Source organism: Brassica napus, chromosome C8 (assembly GCF_020379485.1).
Source record: "Brassica napus cultivar Da-Ae chromosome C8, Da-Ae, whole genome shotgun sequence".
Classification (NCBI taxonomy): Eukaryota; Viridiplantae; Streptophyta; class Magnoliopsida; order Brassicales; family Brassicaceae; genus Brassica; species Brassica napus.
In genome coordinates, this window is record NC_063451.1 from 45603603 (window position 1) to 45625640 (window position 22038).

The 22038-nt window shown below is 34.7% G+C and overlaps 6 protein-coding genes, 1 long non-coding RNA gene and 1 pseudogene across 12 annotated transcripts; 3 read left to right on the forward strand and 5 right to left on the reverse strand.

The window, feature by feature from the left end:
* The first annotated feature begins 738 nt into the window (after positions 1-738).
* Positions 739-2089, forward strand: LOC106413581 (WD repeat-containing protein 43-like). The gene is made up of 7 exons (XM_048767028.1): positions 739-781; positions 885-950; positions 1003-1133; positions 1210-1292; positions 1387-1498; positions 1614-1676; positions 1916-2089. Exons 1-7 carry the CDS (start codon positions 739-741, stop codon positions 2087-2089), a joined length of 672 nt encoding a protein of 223 aa, XP_048622985.1.
* Positions 2090-2679: 590 nt separating this feature from the next.
* Positions 2680-4862, reverse strand: LOC106413582 (agamous-like MADS-box protein AGL61). The gene has a single exon (XM_048765230.1). It carries the CDS (start codon positions 3770-3772, stop codon positions 3239-3241), a length of 534 nt encoding a protein of 177 aa, XP_048621187.1. The 5' UTR covers positions 3773-4862; the 3' UTR covers positions 2680-3238.
* Positions 4863-4885: 23 nt separating this feature from the next.
* Positions 4886-5633, forward strand: BNAC08G38890D (uncharacterized protein At1g15400). The gene has a single exon (XM_013856932.3). The coding sequence runs from the start codon at positions 5000-5002 to the stop codon at positions 5423-5425; it is 426 nt and encodes a 141-aa protein (XP_013712386.1). The 5' UTR covers positions 4886-4999; the 3' UTR covers positions 5426-5633.
* A 64-nt stretch (positions 5634-5697) lies between these two features.
* LOC106416097 (peptide deformylase 1A, chloroplastic/mitochondrial) lies at positions 5698-6848 on the reverse strand. Its single transcript, XM_013856931.3, has 3 exons — positions 6397-6848; positions 6229-6318; positions 5698-6158 (listed from the first exon to the last, which is right to left on the reverse strand). The coding sequence occupies exons 1-3, from the start codon at positions 6775-6777 to the stop codon at positions 5850-5852; spliced, it is 780 nt and encodes a 259-aa protein (XP_013712385.2). The 5' UTR covers positions 6778-6848; the 3' UTR covers positions 5698-5849.
* A 1954-nt stretch (positions 6849-8802) lies between these two features.
* Positions 8803-9193, forward strand: BNAC08G38910D. Its single transcript, XM_013855062.3, has one exon. It carries the CDS (start codon positions 8879-8881, stop codon positions 9107-9109), a length of 231 nt encoding a protein of 76 aa, XP_013710516.2. The 5' UTR covers positions 8803-8878; the 3' UTR covers positions 9110-9193.
* A 1083-nt stretch (positions 9194-10276) lies between these two features.
* Positions 10277-12151, reverse strand: LOC125591293 (annotated as a pseudogene).
* Positions 12152-14668: 2517 nt separating this feature from the next.
* LOC111214099 lies at positions 14669-17213 on the reverse strand. Of its 6 annotated transcripts, none has more exons than XR_007327246.1 (5): positions 16687-17213; positions 16205-16553; positions 16049-16127; positions 15873-15946; positions 14669-15780 (listed from the first exon to the last, which is right to left on the reverse strand). It is a non-coding gene; the product is annotated as an uncharacterized LOC111214099 (long non-coding RNA). The 6 variants fall into 6 exon arrangements; XR_007327245.1 differs by having other exon boundaries at positions 16205-16370; positions 16489-17213; XR_007327242.1 differs by having other exon boundaries at positions 16049-16370; positions 16687-17209.
* A 1008-nt stretch (positions 17214-18221) lies between these two features.
* On the reverse strand, positions 18222-19339 carry LOC106412108 (TSET complex member tstD). Its single transcript, XM_013853002.3, has 4 exons — positions 19180-19339; positions 18824-18937; positions 18648-18727; positions 18222-18560 (listed from the first exon to the last, which is right to left on the reverse strand). The coding sequence occupies exons 1-4, from the start codon at positions 19230-19232 to the stop codon at positions 18364-18366; spliced, it is 444 nt and encodes a 147-aa protein (XP_013708456.2). The 5' UTR covers positions 19233-19339; the 3' UTR covers positions 18222-18363.
* Positions 19340-22038: the final 2699 nt, after the last annotated feature.

Here is a 22038-nt window from a genome sequence, read left to right on the forward strand (position 1 = left end):
TTCTTTTTTTGTAAAGAAATAAAAATATTCCTGATTAAATTTGAGAAGAACAACAATTCTTTTTCATTCATGCAATTTTACTTTTTTACGTTTGTTTTCTATTCGTTCCTCTTGTTTTCAGAATGATTCGAAAAAACATAAACAAGATTATATAAGATTATCTTACATACGTGCAAATACATGCTGGTAGAAACATAAATACCATAAAACCAAAGAGATCCCAAATCTTGCCAAATTGCCACTTACACGCAGCCTGCATGATGTAGGTAGCGCAAGGAAGAATTAGCCTGTGTCAAAATCAAACGACAGGCTTCGAACTATTATTAGAAATACTTATTCAGAAAATTTCTTAGGGAGACGTATTTTTTGTCGGCGCATCTTTCATTATATTTGAAAGCTCAAAGACATTACAACTGATGCTCACCGATTAAATCCCATTCATCACCATTTACAACCTTAATTTAATTCAGTAATTAGGGAGACGTCTAATTATTGAAGACATGTGAGACAATGCCTTCGTCTTGTAAATAAATTAAGAAAAAAACATAGTTATACAAATATATTCGAACATATTACACCATAAACGCGGCCCAACAATTGAGTTATTTCGGCCCAATAATCAGAAGGCAGTTCAACCCACCCAAATTTAAAATGACCCGACCCATAGCTTTTAAATGTGAACTCTAAAACCCGCGTCGGCTCTCTTCCTCTTCCCGTTTCCAACGTCCATCGCCGACCATGGCCAAAGAGAAACCGAATCATCTTCTCACCTCCGATGGAGGTTTGCTTCATTCTATCCTCCATGCCATCAACTGATTGCTCAAATTCACTTCTCATTTCTTTTAATTGCGGCTAGATTGTTGAGCACCTGCTTCAATTTATAGATGTAGGTGTTGATGAAGATAGAGATGGAGTGTTAGTAGACGACGCTCACAACGAGCCGACGTTAGGTGATAAACTCTAGAGTAGTCTTAACTTATTAGGCCGATGGAAACTTAGCAGTAATAGTGATTCTGCTCCGGGAGATGATAAGCCTCCCGACCGCAGGCTCAGTTAACGTTCTGTTGAGACAAGCGTTGCACGCAGATGATCGGTCTCTTCTACTTGATTGCTTGTATAATAGAGATGAACAGGTTCGGTAGTTGTATGTTCTGTCTGTTTCTTTTTAATTGTTTTTTTTTTTCGTTCTCGGTTACTTCTTCTGTACAGGTGATTGGTAACTCGGTTGCTAAGTTGAATTCAGCTGAAGTACTCGAGCTTCTAAACTATCTTCTGCCAATACTACAATCAAGGTGAGAGTTTAAGATTTTTTTTGCTGTGTGTGTATGTGTCTGTTGAAGCTGGTTTTAAAAGTGGTGATTTTTAATACTTTCTTGATTTTTGCAGGGGTGCGGTTTTAGCTTGTGCGGTTCCGTGGATAAAGTGTCTGTTACTTACTCATTCCAGTGGGATTATGTCTCAAGAGTCATCTTTGCTCGCATTAAACTCCATGTATCAGGTTAGGAACTGCTTGCCATGGCCGCTCTGCTAGTAAAACAGAAAGTTTGGGGTAGATCATATACCGTAGATGATGGATTGATATGTGTTTGATCGGCATTTGGTTGTGTGTGCAGCTCATTGAATCACGAGTGTCTACTCTTCACACAGCTGTAGAAGTTTCAAGCTGCTTGGACTTGGTATGTATTGTATTATCCTGATACGAAGAAGAATTTGATTTCAATGTGTAGCCTAGGGAGTAGCATTAGATTTGGTGTTTGATTCCACTGATCACTTTGGGAATTAAATCACGCAATGGAAGTCATTGATACGAGGATGAAATTTGTTTCAGTGTGTAGCCTAGCATTAGTTTTTGGTGTTTGATTCCATTGATCACCCTATGGAAGTCCTGATTCGTTGTTGATTGTTTTAAAGGTAGATTGTGGATGAAGAAGAAGAAGAAGAGGATGCAGGTCCCGTGATCTATGAGGCCAAGGACCGTGATGAAGAAGAAGGGGGAGGAACAGAGGAAGCAATGGAGACAGATGAAGAAGCAGACGAATCAGCTGATGGTGTCAATGATTTTGAAGATTTTGATGACATGAGCGACTGAGAAGACTTACTACAAACGGAAGAAAGTTTTGATTTGTGTGAGGCTGATTGATTGTTAGATGTAATGTTGTATCGATTAGACTTTTGTATTGAGAAAGAGTTTATGTTTTCATAAAAGAAAAAGAAGTTGACAGCGAATATGTAAATTGAGGCAGACCTTGCAAGTGCATACAAAGTTCCATAACAACAATCTAAAAGGTCTACTCGAATTTAATAATTCCCTCAACCAATCGGAATTCTCGGAGACGTGTCGGTGTGTTTGTAAGAGATGTGCAACAAAGAGATGATGATCTTCTGAAAATGCAGAAATAGCTTTAGGGTAGAACAACAAAGAAGCCAAGAACAATAGATTCATTAAGAACCAAGCTTTTATATACAAGTTTGATTCTAACATGTAAAATGCGATACACGTATGTATAACACCTTGTGCATTCTCAAAATTAACAGAGTCCAGATGAATGTGGTACTTTCTCAAAGACTCAAAGTGGAAACAAATGGTTAAGAAGAAGAAAAAATAAAAGAGATAGGCTGTAGTCCCCTTCTCTTTTGTCCCACATCGGTTTCTTGACTCCATTTTGTGTTGTTTATATTAGTCCTCAATCAAACAATTGTACGTCGAGCTCAGTAGCGAGGGCTTGTGACCTATGTGGGGACAATAAGATGGTGGAACACTGGCCCGGGCCCACAGGTCGGATCTGTTGTGGCATGTTCTGGGCTGCCCGGTCCAAGCCGAGAGTGATCCATGTGTGCTGAGCGAAGGCTTGGCTCAGGCGGTTCCTAAAGAGGAGGGCAATGCGTGAGGCTGGTTTCACAGAGCAGCGATCACCTCCCTCTCTCGACAGTGGACGGATAACAGCTCAAAGCCACTCAGATCCAGCATGGTCTGGTGGCTCGTACCCAGCTGAACCACCATCTTTTTTTGTTTTTACATATATTCCCATTAAAATCAACTACTTAATTATGAAAATTATTAACGCTCAACTCAGGTTCTGTTTTATACGTTATGAAAGGCCACAAAACATTTAGTAAATGAGAAACAATATATAACCAAAATTGAAAAAAGAGCAAGCATGTCCATAGCCAAAAAGCACTACTACCATCTATAACTGTAAATATCCTTCTTTCCTTTTTATCACAGTTTATATGTGACTCAGGAAGAAGCATGTACATAGCTTGAATTATAAATACAAGAAAAACCAGTAGACATTGGGTTCATGTAAGAAGGAGGAGGCACCACCATTGTGTTCCTCAGCTCCTCTAGCGCATATCTCATTTCCTGTAACTGAAGCAAACTCATTTCATCCACCGACCATTTAGCCATCTCACTCGCTTTCCTCATCTTCTCACCTTTCTTCTTCTCTTCCTCCACTTGGCTCAACACCAAACTCAACTCGCTCCTCGTTGCTGTGTTTTCCATCGGTTGACTTTGCTGCTGAAAAGAAGTATTGTTCCTGTATCGATCCAGCACGGAGTAGACGCTTGGATGGCCGAACGAGAAAGGCTTTTTGGCGGGTGAGAATACGATTATTGCGACCTCTACACCGCACAAAGTGCATAACTCGCTAGCTTTCTTGAAGAGACCAGCTCTGCGTTTGGAGAATGCTACTTGCCTGTGGCTCTCTTTCTCTATCTTTGCCATCCGTATCCTTTGCCGTCCACTGCTTCCTTTTTTCTTTGAAGTCATTACTTCTTGAGACGTTAGAAGGATTGGTTTTTCATCCCTTTATCATATATAGAGTATTGATTGTGGTGTAGCATTATAATAAACTTGCATTCGTAACGTTACCCATTTTGTAATTACTTGATAATGAAATCTCAAGATTTGTGAGTTATAAAATCTCAATTTGTTAATGTTGTGATGTAAAGAGATTTAGCCATACATAATGGCCGTTGTTGACCGTTTATTTATCTTCCGATAGTTTGCTACATGTTATTAGTTTTCTTAGTTGATTTTGAGGAAAAAGAACATAAGAGCGTGAATTATTAGCTTCAATAAAACTATATATTACACGGTGAAGTTGCATGATTTACAAAATACCCCACTTTCACCTATCTGTATGTTTATTATTATTTTCATCTCAAATTTCAAACTAGAGATTTGGTATCTAACCTAAATATATTTGGTCGCTCAATGAAGGAGAAGATTTTATTATAAATTAAATCGTGTCCTATAAGTCAATTCCCGTGTTCGTTTCTACTTTCTAAGCTTAATTATTATCTAACCCACGCCACTTGATTATAAAACAATAGTAATAAAAATGTCTACGCCATTTGATTTTTAAAATAAAATAAAATAAAAACCCAACATATATATGATCTGAATATGTATTAAAGAGGATTATGTGGCATTGAGATTCCAAGGATTCATACACTTGTCTGATGAATCTTTGATACTCCGAAGAATTATATGATCATTCAATATTTGCATTTTAAAATTTTAAAATATTTTACATTTCATATATGTTAATTAGGTTTGGTTTTGAAGATTTATTTTATGTAAATGATTTTGTATCGTTGATTTTGAAATGAATAGTTTATGACTCTTTTTTTTGTCAGCGATTTTTTTATAATTCTATATTATCCTAGTTTGACTAAAAAGCAGTTTTTAATCATCCTGTAAAATTGTTATCGTTACTTTTGCTAATACATTAATTCTGATAACAGTGATACTAGTTGTTACGAAAAAAGCCAAATTCAAAACATCATCATCTTATCGATTCATCAAAGTAATAAATATTAGTAAAAATAGTGGACCGGCGTCAATTAATAAATAGTGAGGACAGAAATAAAAAGGGAAGAGAGTCTGAACACAATGATTGATTAATCACACTTATAAGCCTCATCACTTTTTAGTCTTTTAGCGCAAAAGAAGAAATCAAGGAGAGAGAGAGAGAGAGAGAGAGAGAGATCCATGGAGGGTCTTCAAAGATCAACCATCTCCTTCCGCCGTCAGGGATCTTCCGGCATAGTCTTCGACGACCGTGTCATCGCCGAGCTTAACAAACAAGCCACCGAGCAGAAAGACGAAAGTCAACGCGACGAACAGCCTAAGCCTATGTCTGAAGGCCCGGAGCAAGAGAAACCAATCGCCGGCGACGAGAAAGACAAGCTCAGGCCTATCAAAACCGGTGCACCGACAGCCGGAGGACTCGAGAGGAGTCGATCTAACGGCGGAGGAGCTCCACGTCACCACCGAACAACCGGAAGAGTGTCTCCCGCGGTGGATCCGCCGTCTCCGAGACTGTCCACGTGCGGTTGCTGCACTGCGTTTGGGAAAAAACCGCCGGGGAAGAAGAATAATCCGAGGAAGAAGCCACCGAAACGCAGATCAAGGTAGACATAAAACTAAAGAGATCATACATACTGTCTTTGAACCTCTCTTTGTGTGCTCTGATACGATCTTTAATTTTCATTTTTGAATTTCTCTGGTTAAAGCTTAGATCTTAATACTTTGAATTTTATTTTTGATTGTAAATTAGCTGTCTTTTTTTTTTCCTGTTTTCAGACAAATTTTTCATTTCTGTATATTTTTTATTTCTTGATCACCGCCGCATTTCACGCCTTCGCCGCCGTGTCTTGTCCACAACGGAGCGACACAACACATTTCCATTTAAAAGAAAAAAAAACTATAAATAGCTGTCTTAATGTGTGATATGTTCTGTCTTAAAATTAATAATACTGTCCGTAAAAGACATGAAGCTCACTCGAGAGTTTAAACATTACAAATTACATAATAAACTTCTGTCTGAAGAATCTGTCTGTCATTGAGGTCCGAGCTTAGGACAGCCTTCAGCTAGAGGCAAGTCCAAATTCTCAACTGTCCTAAAAGTGCGTGGTATCATCTTATCAACATAAAGATTACCATCCAAATGATCACACTCATGCTGCAGAATCCTCGCTTGCCAACCCGAAGCATTCACTTCAATCCGCTTCCCTCTACGGTCGTAGCCTGTCACTACCACTTCAAGGTGTCTCTCCACCACAGCTCTGAATCCATCAACACTCAGACATCCTTCAAAGAAGAGAGCTTTCTTGTCGCTACTCGCTTTAAGCTCCGGATTCACCATTACCTAACACGCAAAAAAAAAAGTTAATTACTCTCACTAATTTTAACAACTTGAATGACTAAATCTTTATTACCATAAGATCAAAGGGACGCCTGTCTTGAGCAAAAGTCTCCTCCTTTGGTGCGTAACTGATATACTCTTTTGTATCTTCAAGAACAATGATCTGAATCATCACCAAGGAAACCGGTTTAATCATTAACATTTTGAAAAGGAGAAATGAAAAGAATTAGACTTTACTTACTCTTAAGGGGACACCGATCTGAGGAGCAGCAAGGCCAACTCCAGGAGCTAATCTCATTACTTTAACCATATCATCAATTATCTTCTGTATACGCTCCGACCCGATTTCATCCGGGTCAACTTCTCGGGCCTTCTCGTGCAGAACCGGATCTCCAGCCGCCACGATATCTGGTAAGTCCACTTTCTTCTTATTGTCCACAAGACCCAGTAGCCAACCGGCTTTGGTCTTCAAAGAGGATGAAGAAGAAGAAGAGAAATGATAGAGGTTATGGTTCAACGAGAACGAGGTGTCGGGTCTTGAAACGGGGAATCGGGTTGAGCGACATGTGACGGCGGCGGAGACCGGGAGTAGACGAAGTGAGAATCTGAAAATGGTTGCCATAGCCGTCGCTTGGTCACAGGGAGTCTCTCACCGGGTCGTTTCTTGAGTTGAGATATGTCTCTTTGGGCCTGCTGACGTCTGCGGCTCCTTCAGCCCAGTATTTTTGAAGCCCAATGTTTGCATTTATCTCTAAACAAATGTCTAATTGCTAGTTTAGTCGTTTTTTTTTTTATGATTTTATGGGACGTTTCGTGACAAAAAAAAAATGATTTTATGGGACGATCATGTATGGGTTGAGACCACTTACTGGATGGATAAATTTAACTATGACGGTTCATTTACTAACTGTACAATGATCTCGAGCTTTGGTTGGCTTATTTGGGATTGAATTAGGAATAGGATCATGTCAAGCAGAGAACAGAACACCAACATGTAGTTGAAGCCCAATGCTGGCATTCAAAACTGATTGCTTAATCTTAAAATCTAAAGAATGTGGTATATTTTACTCACCTTTATAAAAAGGTAACCAGTTTTGTAGTTTAGAGTTTTTTAAATATATATTTTCCTCACGATCCTTTATTTTATTTTACATTAGTGATGTGATACGGAGCAATCCATTACAGCTCCGCATAGTAATTGATAAGAAAATTGTAATAAACAATGAGAAATACCTTAGGATAGCACTAAATTTTTTTTGTCACAAATATAGATTCTAAAGATCAAAATGACCAAAATGTTTCATTAAAAAAATATTTCATTAAAAAGGTAAATATACATTTATATCCATAGGGTTAACTAATTTAAACCTTAGGTTTTAGAGTTAAAGGGTGGAGATTTGAGATTGAGGTTTAAAATTTTATAAAATAAAAAATAAATATTAAAAATTTGAAAATAAAAATTTTAAAAATAGTTTCAAAAAGTATTTTCGAATTACAAAAAGAAAATTTGAAAAAAAAAAAAGTGGAAAATTAGAAAAAAATTCGAATTTGAAAACATATAATCTAAAACTACTAATTTTTTTTATATATATATATATATAGTGTATTAGAGTCTTTTTACATATTAAATGAAATATTTTGGTCATTTTTCTGGTCTATTTTTATGACCAAAACTTGAAAATTGTCTATCTAGGAGAATTGCCCTAGTGATTCAAATATTTTAACTGATGTGCTTAAAGAATGAATAGACGTTTGGGGGTAGCCAGTAACGTTCCAGCTGTCCAAAGTAAAGTTGTAAACATACATGCACGTACGTAGGCTTTGAGCCAATATAGTTTATTAATTATGGTACATGTTTGTAATTTGATTCAACGGATATGCCTAAGATTTACTAGTTCAGTTTAGAGTTAAGTTAGATGCTAACTTTTTTTTTTTTTAGTTAGATGCTAACTTAAGCCTTATGAGCTCTTCTTTGTTATTTTAATCGATCTTCTTGGTTAAAACAAGAAAAAGGCGGAAAAGGGTTACCGGAGCGGCGACAACAGTAAGAGGGGGAGGTGAGTTAAGGAAGCTGATCTCCGATGCTTAAGCCGTAATTCTTTCCGTGTAAACAACTTGGTTAATATATATAAAATGGTCAATCTTATCTAGTTTTTATTTGGAATCTTGCTTGCTTACTTGTTTCTCCATATTGATAAAAGTCAAATTCAATAGTTAGGCAACATCTTTATATTTCGTCCATGCAGAAATCTTAGATTTGATTCTGTTTATATCCAAATTTTTATTTTTATTTTATTGCATGCCAATGTATTTTTTTCTTATATATCACAATTTGTTTTGTTGTAACATATATAGTAGAACCAAATTAGCTAATAACTTTTTTGGGGTGAAATTCATAGTATAACTATGATCATTTGCAGAGAATACATTGAGTAGAATTAAAAAGACAGATAAAGTAGAGGCGGTGGTTTCAGGATGGTTCCTCAGCCTCCTAAGTCGCGTATGTAACTTGAGATTCAAGATTCTTTTTTTATTCCTTCAACATTCAAATATGGTTCCTGTATAGAGTAAAAAGTCTTATTGATTCCTTCAACTCTAATTCTGTTTTTCAATATATTATAAAAATTCCCCTATAAATACATAGGTTTCGGAACATCCTAAATATCACAAACAATTCACCCTAAATCAAAACCAGGAAACACAAACACTCCTACATATCAATCATGATGAACAACAACAACAAGAAGAACAATCTGAAGATGAGTTCGGCTCAAGAAAGTGGTAATGGTACTACTAACATCGTTATTACAGAGACGAGGAATAATAAGAAGGTAGAGAGGAAGGCATCCATGGACGTGGACAAGTGCGCGGAAGCTTTCATCACAAACTTCAGAAAGCAGCTTCTTCTCCAGCGTCTCGAATCCATCGAAAACATGCTCTCCCGTGGCCTATAATACTATTTATCAATACACACTTCTATGTATATTTTACTACTTATGTATTATTTCTTTCTTTTATATATATGCGCTAGCTGACTCCGAACGTCTAGTATGCATATTGTTACTAGTTGGTAAAAATATTTTATGTCATTTATTATATTACTTGTCTGGTGTGAATTCGGGTAAATAACTCGATAAATCTAAAGCCAAGACAGCATTCCAAATTGAGGCGAATAACTTCTGAATATGATTCTCTTATTAGATTTGTGAAACACTCCATTTAGACCCCAATTAAAAGCCCCCTATAACCTAAAAGTTCGATACTACGACAAATAGCTATACTGTAATATTTTGTTTTCTTAGATGTACTGTACCTTTCGGCATGCATGTGTTTATTTTGGTAGATCCATCACAAGTACATCTATCACACAAGAAAATCTCATTTTAGAATCGGATATATATTACACCACAAGTGTTGTGTGACTTGTTAGGAACCAACTAAAACAATATACGTAAGCAGTATTCTCTTACTGCTTACGTATATTGTTTTAGTTGGTTCCTAACAAGTCACACAACACTTGTGGTGTAATATACGTAAGCAGTATTCTCTTAACCGGGCCTCGTGGTCTGGTGGTAAAGGAACCTCGGCTGAGGTGCCCGCCATCACGACTTCGAACCCCGGCCACAGCGGATTTAACATCCATTCCGCTGGGGCGCTGGACCCCCTACGGGAGGATAGTTGGGAATGTGACTGCCCAAATACCAGAGTTATCAAAAAAAAAAAAAAAGTATTCTCTTTGGTGGTCATATGATTTTCCCTCTGTTCTTAAATGATTAATTTTTATGTTTTACATATATTAATAAAACATATCAAAAGTTGATTATAAACACATTATTTTTTTTCTATTTAGCTATTTTCCATCAGCTTAAACCAATAGTATTTGAATAAATACAATAATATTTTTTGAATTTACAATTTATCATTATTAACTATTAAATTTGCACAAAAAAAAATTAAAACATATATCTTTTTGAAATAATTTTATTTTTGAAATTTAAAACATACTATTATTTACTATTAAAAATACATAAAAATATAAAGCATATATTTTCTTCTTGTTTCTAGAATGGTCACCGGTCGAACCCAACCCATAATATGATAAGAAAAGCGAGAGAATGATCATTTCCTCTAGGGGAATCACATTCACTGATTCACGTAGGTCTCTTATTCATTACATCCAAAAACAAACACACCCAATGTGGGACACACGACAACAACAGAAACCAACTAAAACAATATATATAACACTAATTCCCTTGGTGGTTATATCATATAAAGAGAGTGATAATTCCCTGGGGGGGGGAGGGGATCACATTCACTGATTCCCGTTGATCGGTCTCTTATTCATCACACACAAAAGCAAACAAACCGAAAGCACACACACAAACACAACAATAGCAGAGATAGTAAAGGGTGGATCTTAATTAGTCTGCGGTTGTGGTTGCCCCATCTGATGAAGTTTAACTTTTGCGCAGTACTGGGCCAGTCCTCCTAGGAGGGGGACAACGGGGAGGCTATCGCAATTGCAGATCTCTATCATGAAGCCATCAGGGTCGTGAAAGAAGATCTGGTCCACTTTGATCCCTCTTCCTTCTACTATCTCCCTCACATACTCTATTTCCATTTCATCAAGCTTCTTCTCCACTGCTGCCATACTCTCGCACTACATTTCCACAATTAACATGTCTTCTTAACTACACCGAGATTTGCAACAATAACCATATATATGCCCCAAACAGAGCAACAACTATATATAATAACAATACTATTACACAACTATAAAAGAAAATGATGCTTTTATTCTTAAAACTAGATGTTTTGTTGTCAATGATTGGAATATACCTTCCAAAACTTTGACCTATAAAAAACCCACCTTCCACCTTCCATTGTCCTTTTTTTTCTTCTATTTTAAACATTTTGCTTGTCTTTAATTTCCTCACGATAGTATGCCTCGCAAATTCAGTTTATTTCTTTCAAAGTTATTACAACTCACATTAAACTCTACTATACATTCTATCTTCAGTGTTTAGTAAGGAACTTAATTAACAGTTCAGTATGGGGCAACTTAGGATTTTTTTGCCTCCCTAAATAAATAGTTATGAAGTTGGTGTTTCGTAGAAAATATTCATAAATTCACACAAGTTTCTTTTTTTTTTTGAAAAGAATTTATACAAGTTTCTGAAGGGAACATTTTGTATGCTTTCTTACCTTAGAGGAATACAGAGCTTCTGTGCACCTAAATAACGTTTCAGGTTTTAAACTGCTCAAAGGAGAAAAAATAACCTGAAAAGAGATATGGTTATCTTTGGAGTTAATCGCAGTTTTCTTGGGAAGTTTTTAGGCTCTGTGGAACCTAAGAGGTGTATTCCAATTCCATGTCCAAACAACCTAACCCAAAAAAAACATACAATTTTTATAACTCATCTCTTTCAAAATTTCAAACATATACGTATATTAATAAAAAGATAACTGCGAGAGGGTACCAAGCGCCTTCAAAATCTAAAGATTCAGGTCTTCGAACCGGGAAGAACCCTAACACCTTTTGGTAAAAATTCATCGACTCTTCGAGGGATTGGCACAAGAGAGAGACATGGTTCAGTGACGTGAGACGGAGAGGGTTGACTGCGTTTTCCTTCATTTTACCAAGAAAACTCATAAGGACAGAAAAAAAAACAAACAAAAAAAAGCAACGCCGCCTTGCAGAATGCTATATAAGTAGCTGTGAAGTGTGAATATAGATGTGTAGGAGGAGTGTATATTGATTGGATAACCTAGCTATCTGATAATCAAAGACTTGGCCATGATATTGTATTTATAGAAGGCCTCTAAGCAAATGGAAACTTAGGGTTTTTAGAAAATTTAATATTCATACTTAAACGTGCCAAAACTAGGCCTATAACATAATATTTTATTTAGTCGGTTTAGTTTAGATATTAGAAACTTAACAAGATTTAAGAATCGTAAAAATAAATGGACGATATGGTGAAAATAAATAAATAAATATATACATATATATATATATATGGTTACATAAATACAAGTCATGATCGAATATTCTTGTATACTACGTAAAAGAAATGATTAGAAAGTAATGTGATTGGTAAAGAGAAATGAAGAAGAACTAGCTACTACTACATAATAGTATAATGTAAATGATGTGATTGGTAAAGAGAATGGTGCAAATATGCGAAATAATTGGGTGATTTCAGAGGGGAAATGTTGAGAACCCGCCAATGTCGGGATGAGTTCGATACGTAAGAACTAAACAAGCTGACTCGGACAATCACAACTTCTCGTTTTTTTTTTCCTTTTAACTAAACAAAGACTAAGATCATACTGGACACGTCAGCAATTACCAAACATAAGTCTTTTGTTGTCTTATGTAAAGATTTTGGTCTTTTGTTGCCGTGTCCAGATGATTTGGGTTATCCCAATCACATCAAATGCTCTGGTTTGCGATATATTGGGTTGGCAATAGCATTCTCGATGGGGACTTCGAAGTTCTCATAGAGTATCTAAAAACTAAAATAAAAGTTGAGGGTTATTAACTTATTATTTGAAACTCTACTAAAGATTAATGAGGATATTTATAGCTAACATCTCATAACAGTTTTTAACGAAATTAAGATATAATTATATATTTAAACTTTACTAAAATGATAAAATTTTATTATTGAGTAATTAAAAATGGAAAACTGGACTATAAAATGCTTTTATACAAAGTTATTTTATTTTTTGTAGTCTATAACTTAATTTTTTTTTTGAGCAGATATAACTTAGTAACTTACACATGCCCAAAAAAAAACTACGACATGCACATCATGTTTGAATTTTAATTGTAAAACGATTCTACGTACGTAACACAATTACAAACTAATTAATAAGCTTCTTACCTCGGTTAAAATTATATGCAGGACCAACCTAAAGTCATATATCACATAAAAATGCTTTTAACTATAGTTACATCTAAGAACGTAATTGAAATTATTGTTCTATAAATATTTTTAAATTTTGGCCTGTAAAATTCTTATTTCAGCTAGGATCAATCCTAGTTTGATGATATGTTTTGTTCGTTTGTTTATTACTTTTGATAAAGGAGAGTCTAAATTGTCAATAAATGAAAACTCTTTTTTAGAAAATAATGGATACGACAGTTAACAGTACGAGTCGGAGAGAAAAAGAAACACATGTATTATATACTGTATGGAAAAGAAACCCTACTAAACCCGTTTAAATTTTAGCATGACTGTTACGTTTTCCTAATCTCGCCCGTTTAAATTTTAGCCTGACTGTTACGTTTTCCTAATCTCGCATGATTTTATGATCTCATTTCATAGTTTCATGCCCTAAAAATTTGCAATTATATCAAACTTTATTCTGGCAAAGAGAAGTGATAAGCTTTAAAAATCGATTATTATTATATACTAGAGATTTTATCCGGGCTACGCCCGGAATTATTTAACTAACATTGTATTTAATATATATATGACACACTACATCTATGTTATAAGAATATAAATAGTAAATTAAATTTGATATGAGTAAGACTCACAATATATTATTTTTACTATCTAAAATATGTATGAGATGATGGTCAAATGTGAAATGAATAAAGAATTTGTTAAACCTTAGTTATTATCCAAAATATTTTTTCTTACGTATTTAGGTTATTATAAAAATATATTTTTAATCTCAATTGATTTATATATTTTTTACTTTAAATCACTAAGCTTGCAGTTTTTACTTACAATTTAACTTAAATTTACAGGATTATAAAATATTTATGATTTTTAGAATCTATATGAGTTGATACACTTACTATGATGTCTTCAGGACTTATGGCTGTTGTAGAACAACTTTTAAAAGTTAACATCAACATTTCGTTAATGCTAACTTAAAGTGTTTATAAACTTAAAAAATCAGTATTTAAAAAGTAATAATTGTAAAACTGATTCTATAAATTATTTTCACACATATCTTAGATTTTTAATGTATCACTTAGCTAGTATAGTTTCTGAAATATTCTAGTTTGGTTTACGTGAAAATATTTATTTATTTATTTATAATTCGAAGAATTTGCATTGAGAAACAAAATATTGAATGTTTTTCTAGTATGCATAAAGTAAATAAATTAGTATAAACATTGTTTTGTTAAATTACTCTATTTTCAACCAATCAACTGAAAATGATTTTCGGCTTATTTACTTCCAAAAGAATAATTGTAGATTAATATTTTCTATATTAAAAATAAATCTTTACTTCCAGTTTCATTTTTATTTTCTCTTTTCAATTATTTCTTTTCCACTCCTTTACTCTGACAGTAAAACCATTCTTCTATTGACTTTGTCCACCTCCTAACATGTTACACACTCATAATACAGTAATTACTCGTTACTGCAAGGGTGAATAGTTATTGATCAAGTGTAGAGACCTCATCGTCATAATCTTCTTCTTCTCACGAAAAATCAATGGGACTTTGCAGGTGTCATAGTTGGATTTAATGGAAAGTTGAGTGTCAATAACTTCATATGCAAACAGATCTCATCTGATAACATTGAAGTACATATATGTATCATGACGGCTGATGCCAAAAATTAACCATACACACAATGAGGAAAAATTACTATTAAAAATCATATATTTTGTTCTCAAAAAGAACTATAATAATCTTAGTTAAAACTATGAGTTTGGAGTGCAATCCTCAACCAATCTTGCAGCCGCACATGAATAACATTATCTATGTTTCTCAGACTCTTCACAACAACTTCTCCTGCAAATATTTGCACAAACCGGTCTGTGATCTGAAAACCGTGATTCTCCTAGAGTATAAGAAAGTTCTATTCCTTCTCCTCCTCATGGAATCAGATCAAACCTGAAAACATTCCAAACACACCACAAAAACGTGTTTCTAGAGTTTTGGATAGTACCAACCAAGCATGAGTACATAGTTTTTCTTTAGACTTAGTGGCTTCTCCGGCGTGAGAATCTGAGTTTCGAGAGAAACACTCATCTTGGTCTTCAATAAAGATTTGAGTTTTAAAGATAATTTCTACTACAAAACCTGGTCTTTCTCAAGTAGTGTGTCACAATCATTGTCTCTAGAAATACTCATCTCTTAATAGGATAAAGAAACTCTGTAATTCAAATCTCCAAACCAAAGCACTCGACTGCAACTTCGTAAACAGTCTTCAAAGGGTTTTTATTTCTTTTTACAGAAAGAAGATTTATGATTTTCATTGAAACATACTCGTGATCAACTATTCTTTCAGGTGTGCAACAATAAGGGTTCTTGGTGATTTTTGGGAATTGTGTGTATGTTACAAAATCTCAGCTACATCTGTTACAACTAAGATTGTTATAATTCTTTTTGAAAACAAAATATATAAATTGAAAATTATTATTTCTTCATTGTATAGCTGTATGATATATGTATAGCTGGTGGCTGATGCCAAAAATAAAATATACACCGATAAAACTTTGAAGAAGTGAGATGACTACTTACGGACATGGAGAGTGCAACATAACCCATTCCATATTTGTGGCAATTCTCAGGATCTTCAAATAGACCTCTCCTTTGTCTTTATAAACAGTTGGGATTATGATTGATGGTATATTCCCAGATTCCCTGTTTTGGATTTGGTTAGTATCGTATCATTAAGTAAAACAAAAGTGAACAGAATATCAAATATTTAGACATGACTTTTGAGGCTTACTTACCAGCCGCACATCAACCAACAATGAGACCACGAAGATCTAGGCGAAGAAGGCTTAGTGATGAGAATACAACCCAGCTTAATAAGAAAACAATGACGAATGTGAGAAGAATATTAACAGGTGTGAAGAACCTGAGAGAAAAGATATAAACTCCTAATGAAAAAATTCATGTGACTTACATGTTCACCAAGCTTTCATATGTTACGCTACCAGCTAAACGGTTTCCAATAGCGAAGGACTAAACACATAGAAGACAATCTATACATAAAAAAAAATTAAGGTTGAGTTGTATATTAGATTTATAAATAGAAAGAGTTAATTAAGTAATAACCAACGCTGTTCAAATATTTCTTAAGTATCATGACCAAGAAGATTGACTCCATCAAAAGCCATATAAAATCCAACTGATGTTATCAGCAGAATCTCCACCACTGGTTTCGATGAATTTATCAACAGATGCAAAAGCTTCAACATCTCTACTTGCAAAGTCTTTTTCGAAAGCTAATACATGCAAAACATAACATATACACATGATTCCGGTTGTTGCATATGCATTTAAGCAGAATAAACAATGAATTAGAAGAGCTGCAAGTAATCAGAGCTTGAACATATTATAAACCTGAAAGTTTAGGTTAATGATCTCATTCTCAAACAATGATATAGTGAATCTAGTCCTTAATCGACCTGAAGATATGCTATAATTAGAATGGTCAAAGGAAGGAAAACGTTTGACGTTGTCCTGCTGCATAAGGTAGACAACAACACCTTGAACCGTAGCAAGAAGTTTCAAATTTATTACAGACTTTAAAATCCATACCTTAGGAAGCTGATATGAATACTTTGAGCTCCGTTCGGAACCCTACTCCTCCGCAGGTTTCCACATCTTCCTCTGTCTCTGTCATTGTTTGCAAACCCTGGCTGCCATCAGTAAACCAGTCGGAGGTAGCCACTAAAGCACCGACCATGGAACCACTGCTTGAAACCTCCTCGGCTGCACAGCTGTAGACGGGAGAGTGTCTGGTGGATTTAGCAGCAGTAGTTTTGTCTTTTTCCGTGAGGCTGTAGGTTTTTGGTTGATACAAAAGACTTTATATAGGAGGAGAAACGTAGGGAGTTGGAACGAAACCATAAAAGAAGAGAGAGTAAAGAAAATGTTAAATGACTCAGAAGTGAAACGACAACGACGGAGAGGAAAGGCCGGAGACGATTAATCAGTTGGGAGGAAGATTAGGTTTTTGCTAAATGTGAGAAATTTGGGGCCATGGGAAAATAAATTAAACCCACACAAATAAGCCCACTATTAATCAGTCTCGAGATTGCCTCAATGACGTGGTCAAAATACTATCTGTGATTGGATGATTTAATTGGCTGACCTGGACAGCTTCTCTACTCCTCATATAACCCTTTTAGTATAGGTTAGATATATTGTGAGTGTTGATTTGTCACTTACTTTCAGAAAAACACGAAACACCAACACAGGACACCTTTTATTTTTAACGTGTATTATTAATTTCCATATATATAGCTAGTCTTTTCCCTTGACGAAGGGCCGATAAAACCAAATCTGTAATCCAAATCAAGAGTATACAAAGCTCAGTTTAACATGTTAATCTCGTTTACAAATCTTAGTTAAATAGTTATGTACATAATCTAATCGAAACAACTACTAGCGCATACCGCATTTAAATGGAAAGCAAATGGTAGGGCCAATCAAATGAATAGGCTCAAACGTTTTGTCCTTTTTTTGTAAAATGGAAAGCAGAAAACAATAAAAACAATTCCTAAAATGATTATAAAAACTGTAAGGAGTGTCCACAAGTTGACAAGGAAGTTTCATCAGTTTCTCTTTTTTCTTATTTACAAGAAATCAAGCAGCTAGCGTCTGAGATTCAGACAAATTGATACGTTATCTTCTTTTCCATGGTATCAGGAAACCCTCTGAAGTGGATATACTTGAGTTGCTTTAAGAAAAAAAACCATTGGTTTGTCCGGCAAAAAGAGGAAAACAAACATGAACTGATTGATTGAGATATATGCATGGTCCTTTAGAGCTTATCCAGCACACATCATGATTGATCGTGACTTTGCGCTTTACCACTTTGCTCTCCTGCTTATCAGCCCGACTTGCCAAATATAGTAGAGGAGAAACTGTATACTTTTCAGTGACCAAGCTGTTTGTGGGATCGACTTTAAAGATATTGAAAGGCTTGTCAGGGTCAAGCATGACAAGGGCAGACTCCTCAAGTGGCCGAGGAAGCATTGTGGCAGAATCTGTGAATTCAAACTCTACTTCCCCACATTAACGGACGTACAGATAAATCACATGCTTCTTAGAGGAACTTGAAGATTCAATAACTATCACCACACTAAGTTGCTTCATATCTGATCAAACAACAGCAGTATCCAATATTTGATAAGAGAGAGAAGTGATTCAACAAATGACACTCTGTTGAGACTGAGAAAAAAAACGTATTAGTAAAAGGACTAGAAGAAATCAAAACTCAGAAGGAGGTTTCAATCGAATGAGACGCTTGATCCTGTCTTTGTCGGTGTTCTCAAGAAGACCGTTCCAAACGATTTCATCAAGACACAAACAAATCCTTCCATATTTATCCAAAAACACTCGCTCCGTTGGAGGTTTCCCGCATATGTCCTTCACCGCCCCTGTTATGATAAAGATAGCTTCCGCCACTGCAAGAAGATTCAAAAAAAAAAAAAACTCTGAATAAAATCACTTATCAGCTGAGAGAGGGAGAGAGAAAAAGAGAGGAGGCTTACAAGCAAGTTCATCGTACTCGTCTTTGCCAACGAGGAAGATGCAAACATCCCCTAGCATTGTGTACACTATATAAACCGACCTGCACAAAACAAACAAACAAACAAACAAGCTCTCTATTACTTCCATTGCTCCAAAATGTCACAAGAAAGAGTAGAGGTTGTTAAAAAAAATGAACTTGTGGCAAGCGACGAGGAGCTCCTCGTTTTTAACGCCCTTGAGATTCTCAGCTCCCAACTTAACCAAGAAAGATCGCCACGTCAGGCGTTCCTCAGCTGGCACTCCATTGAACCTGAAACAAAAGATCAATGCTTCTCATCAAATAAATCATATCTACTCTCAAGCTCAGACATTTACAAAACAATCTGATTTTAGGTAAAGCTTCAAGCTTTTTGGATCTGGGATGAAAAAGATCAGGAGACATATGAATTAATCTAACAATCAGCAACTTCATAACCCTTAATTCGATCGATTAACAAAAAGCTCGATTTTGATCTAAATGAACACAAATTGATGTAGAGAAAGGGTACGAACCTTTCGATCAAGACGTTTCCTACGGAATTAGCGAACAACACGGCAAGGATCATGATCCTTCCTTCTCCCGAGATTCCTTTTTTTTTTACTATGCTTTCTTCTTCTTCGTCGTCTCGTCTTCAACTTGAAAAAAACCCGACGAGGGGCTTTTCGTAATTTCATTATTTCGAATATTTTAAAATTAATTAATCGTGGATTTCAGTTTATTGACAAACTCGTCCTCAATAGTCCAGCCTTTGTTATTTTTACCCCCGTTTAATTCTTGTACACTCAAAATAACCACTTTGTGTCTGTTTGTGATATGAATATATATATATATCACCCATCTTTCTTGTTACTTTGTTTTTATTTTAAAGATAACGAAGTGGAAACATTAAGTGGATGTAGACTAGTAGATACATATGACTTGATAGTTAAGTTAAAGATACTTAAAGATAAGGAAAGGTAGTGTGTCACTGTTCCAGATCTATCAAGAGAAAGTAGACACCACCCCTTTTTCTTTCTTGTTACCTTCATTATATTCATTTCACACTGCTTGTATGTATGTTATAAACTTATAACCATTTTCTTCTCTGATAACTAATAACAAACTCGTGAGTTTGGGAAAAGGAAAAAAATGTTTTATTATTTGGTATGCTATGGTTAAGTGCAAGTTTAAAGTGAAAAGAGGACAAGTCATAAAGATGAGCACAAACAAGTACCAACAAGCTACTGTTGAAGTGGAAGCAGTAACCTAATTGTTATGACTTTGTACTATTTAAAAGTTAAAGAATCCTAACTTTATCAATTCGTTAAACACTTCTTTTTTTTCTATGCCTCATGATTAGGCCTGGGACGGATCGGATATCCGGACAATTTTAAGGTATGCGGATCCGGATCCTTATCCGGCGGATCCATAATTTTACTATCCTTATCCGGATCCGAGGTTCTCGGATATCCGGGTGTCGGATATCCTTGTAAAAATTGTAATATCCGGCGGATATCCGGATCCGGATTTGGATCTTTAATATAAATAAAAAATAATATTAATATATATAAAATATTAACAATAATTTAAAAATAAAAATATATATAATGTTTTTAATTATTTCTATGTATAATATTACAAAATTTACATAAAATTTATATATACTATTATAAAAATGAAAATATATTAAATAAAATTAATTTTTATATATAAGTATTACTATTTTTGAAATATTTATTAATAAAACTTACGGATCCGGATATCCGGACTAAAAAATTAAGATATCCGGATCCGGATTCGGCTTTGACGGATCCAACATTTTACTATCCGGATCCGGATTCGGCCCCTCTGGATATCCGGATTTTCGGATCGGATTCGGATCGAATCCGGATCTCGGATAAAAGTCTTAGGCCTAGTCATGATAAAGTTAATTGATGTATTCGTTAAAAACCTAATCAAGTTAATTAATTCGTCCCCAATTTTCCCGTTTGTATTACAACACTTAAAAGTTCAATCAAAACGTTGCCATATATACCTCTAAGCTTCAATATGATTGGTTATCCAAGAAAAGTTTGCTTATGATCGATGAAGCGTACTCATTTGGTTAGACAAACAAACAGAGATCGGTCGTTGATTTGGAAGGTTTAAGGATTCAATCATATAGTCCTTGATTCTCAAGGTCACAATAAGACGTTGATAGATATTCTATATATAAAAGATACTCTATATATAAAAGATACTCTATATATAAAAGATAATACGTACGTGCTGATGTTGGCGCATGTTTTATAAATTATTTGCAGAAATAAAACGCAAATGAAAGCTACGTCTATAATCAAATTCCTTTGGTTTAGTTAATGCACTTTCCTCTCTTGGTTAGACAATGAACGTTTTGTAATTTATAGAGGCTAGATGAATAGTTATTTTGTTTGTGGTAAGCATCTTTTTTACAGCTCACGCGAAAATATCGATCTTCTCCCTACAATACAGATATTGCAGTTTATAAAGCTACCATCATTACTCATCTTGAACTCATGATTCATTTTGATGGTCCAGTTATCTTATAAAGATTCAATATGTAATGTCGTACACTCGTACTGTGGAATCTAGGCTATAAAACTAGAACTAGAAAACTTCTCGGCTATAAAATAACATTTGATGTTGCATTTATATTATAAAATCATTTTAATCCAAAAAAATATATTATAAGATCATCAGCTAGGTTAAAATTAACAGATATCTTCATCCGAGTTTCTGTTGGGATAGATTCCTGGGAGTGGGAATCAATTATCATTTGAATTGTCTTCATTAATTGTTTACTGTCAAGTCTCATCATGCGGGCAAAAAAAACAAAATTATACTACTAAAGTACTAAATAACTTGTTACAAAAAAAAAAAAGACTACTAAATAACTAAAATCTAAATGCATGTGTATGTGGGGATACATGATACATCAACAAACCCAAATTAACCAACTATCCAATTTCCCTGTATTATTGGCCCTTAAACCAATGAAGGAAGACAAACTCATTAACAGCCCTATATATATATATATATAGACGTAGTGTTACAAAAAAAAAAAAATATATATATATATATATATAGACGTAGTTTATCTCACATACAAGTTTTATTAGAAAGTGTACTGTCTGATTTAACCAGGAGACATATTCACTTTGCTATAAATTGCATGTACGTACTCTTGTAATAAATTTGTTATGTACTATGTAACATCATTTTACTTTTATTTTATAGAAAAGTAATTATAAGAGTACCAGAGAATGCAAATTAAAGGAAAAGGGTTCCTGGACTGTAGTTACAAATACTAATATGCTTTATTGGACATAAAAATGAGGATACAATATATAACACATGTAAATATAAACACGATA

Excerpts from the sequence above, each read along its gene's own strand:
- LOC106413582 (XM_048765230.1), bottom strand. The coding sequence starts at position 3,772 with ATGACTTCAAAGAAAAAAGGAAGCAGTGGACGGCAAAGGATACGGATG.
- LOC106416097 (XM_013856931.3), bottom strand. The coding sequence starts at position 6,777 with ATGGCAACCATTTTCAGATTCTCACTTCGTCTACTCCCGGTCTCCGCC. Across the intron at positions 6,319-6,396 it reads AGATCGGTGTCCCCTTAAGA|ATCATTGTTCTTGAAGATAC; the intron begins GTAAGTAAAGTC and ends GTGATGATTCAG. Across the intron at positions 6,159-6,228 it reads GGCGTCCCTTTGATCTTATG|GTAATGGTGAATCCGGAGCT; the intron begins GTAATAAAGATT and ends TTTGCGTGTTAG.
- LOC106413581 (XM_048767028.1), top strand. The coding sequence starts at position 739 with ATGGCCAAAGAGAAACCGAATCATCTTCTCACCTCCGATGGAG. Across the intron at positions 782-884 it reads TCTTCTCACCTCCGATGGAG|ATGTAGGTGTTGATGAAGAT; the intron begins GTTTGCTTCATT and ends TTCAATTTATAG. Across the intron at positions 951-1,002 it reads TCACAACGAGCCGACGTTAG|TAATAGTGATTCTGCTCCGG; the intron begins GTGATAAACTCT and ends GAAACTTAGCAG.
- LOC106412108 (XM_013853002.3), bottom strand. The coding sequence starts at position 19,232 with ATGATCCTTGCCGTGTTGTTCGCTAATTCCGTAGGAAACGTCTTGATC. Across the intron at positions 18,938-19,179 it reads GGAAACGTCTTGATCGAAAG|GTTCAATGGAGTGCCAGCTG; the intron begins GTTCGTACCCTT and ends CTTTTGTTTCAG. Across the intron at positions 18,561-18,647 it reads CGAGTACGATGAACTTGCTT|TGGCGGAAGCTATCTTTATC; the intron begins GTAAGCCTCCTC and ends ATCTTCTTGCAG.
- BNAC08G38890D (XM_013856932.3), top strand. The coding sequence starts at position 5,000 with ATGGAGGGTCTTCAAAGATCAACCATCTCCTTCCGCCGTCAGGGATCT.
- BNAC08G38910D (XM_013855062.3), top strand. The coding sequence starts at position 8,879 with ATGATGAACAACAACAACAAGAAGAACAATCTGAAGATGAGTTCGGCT.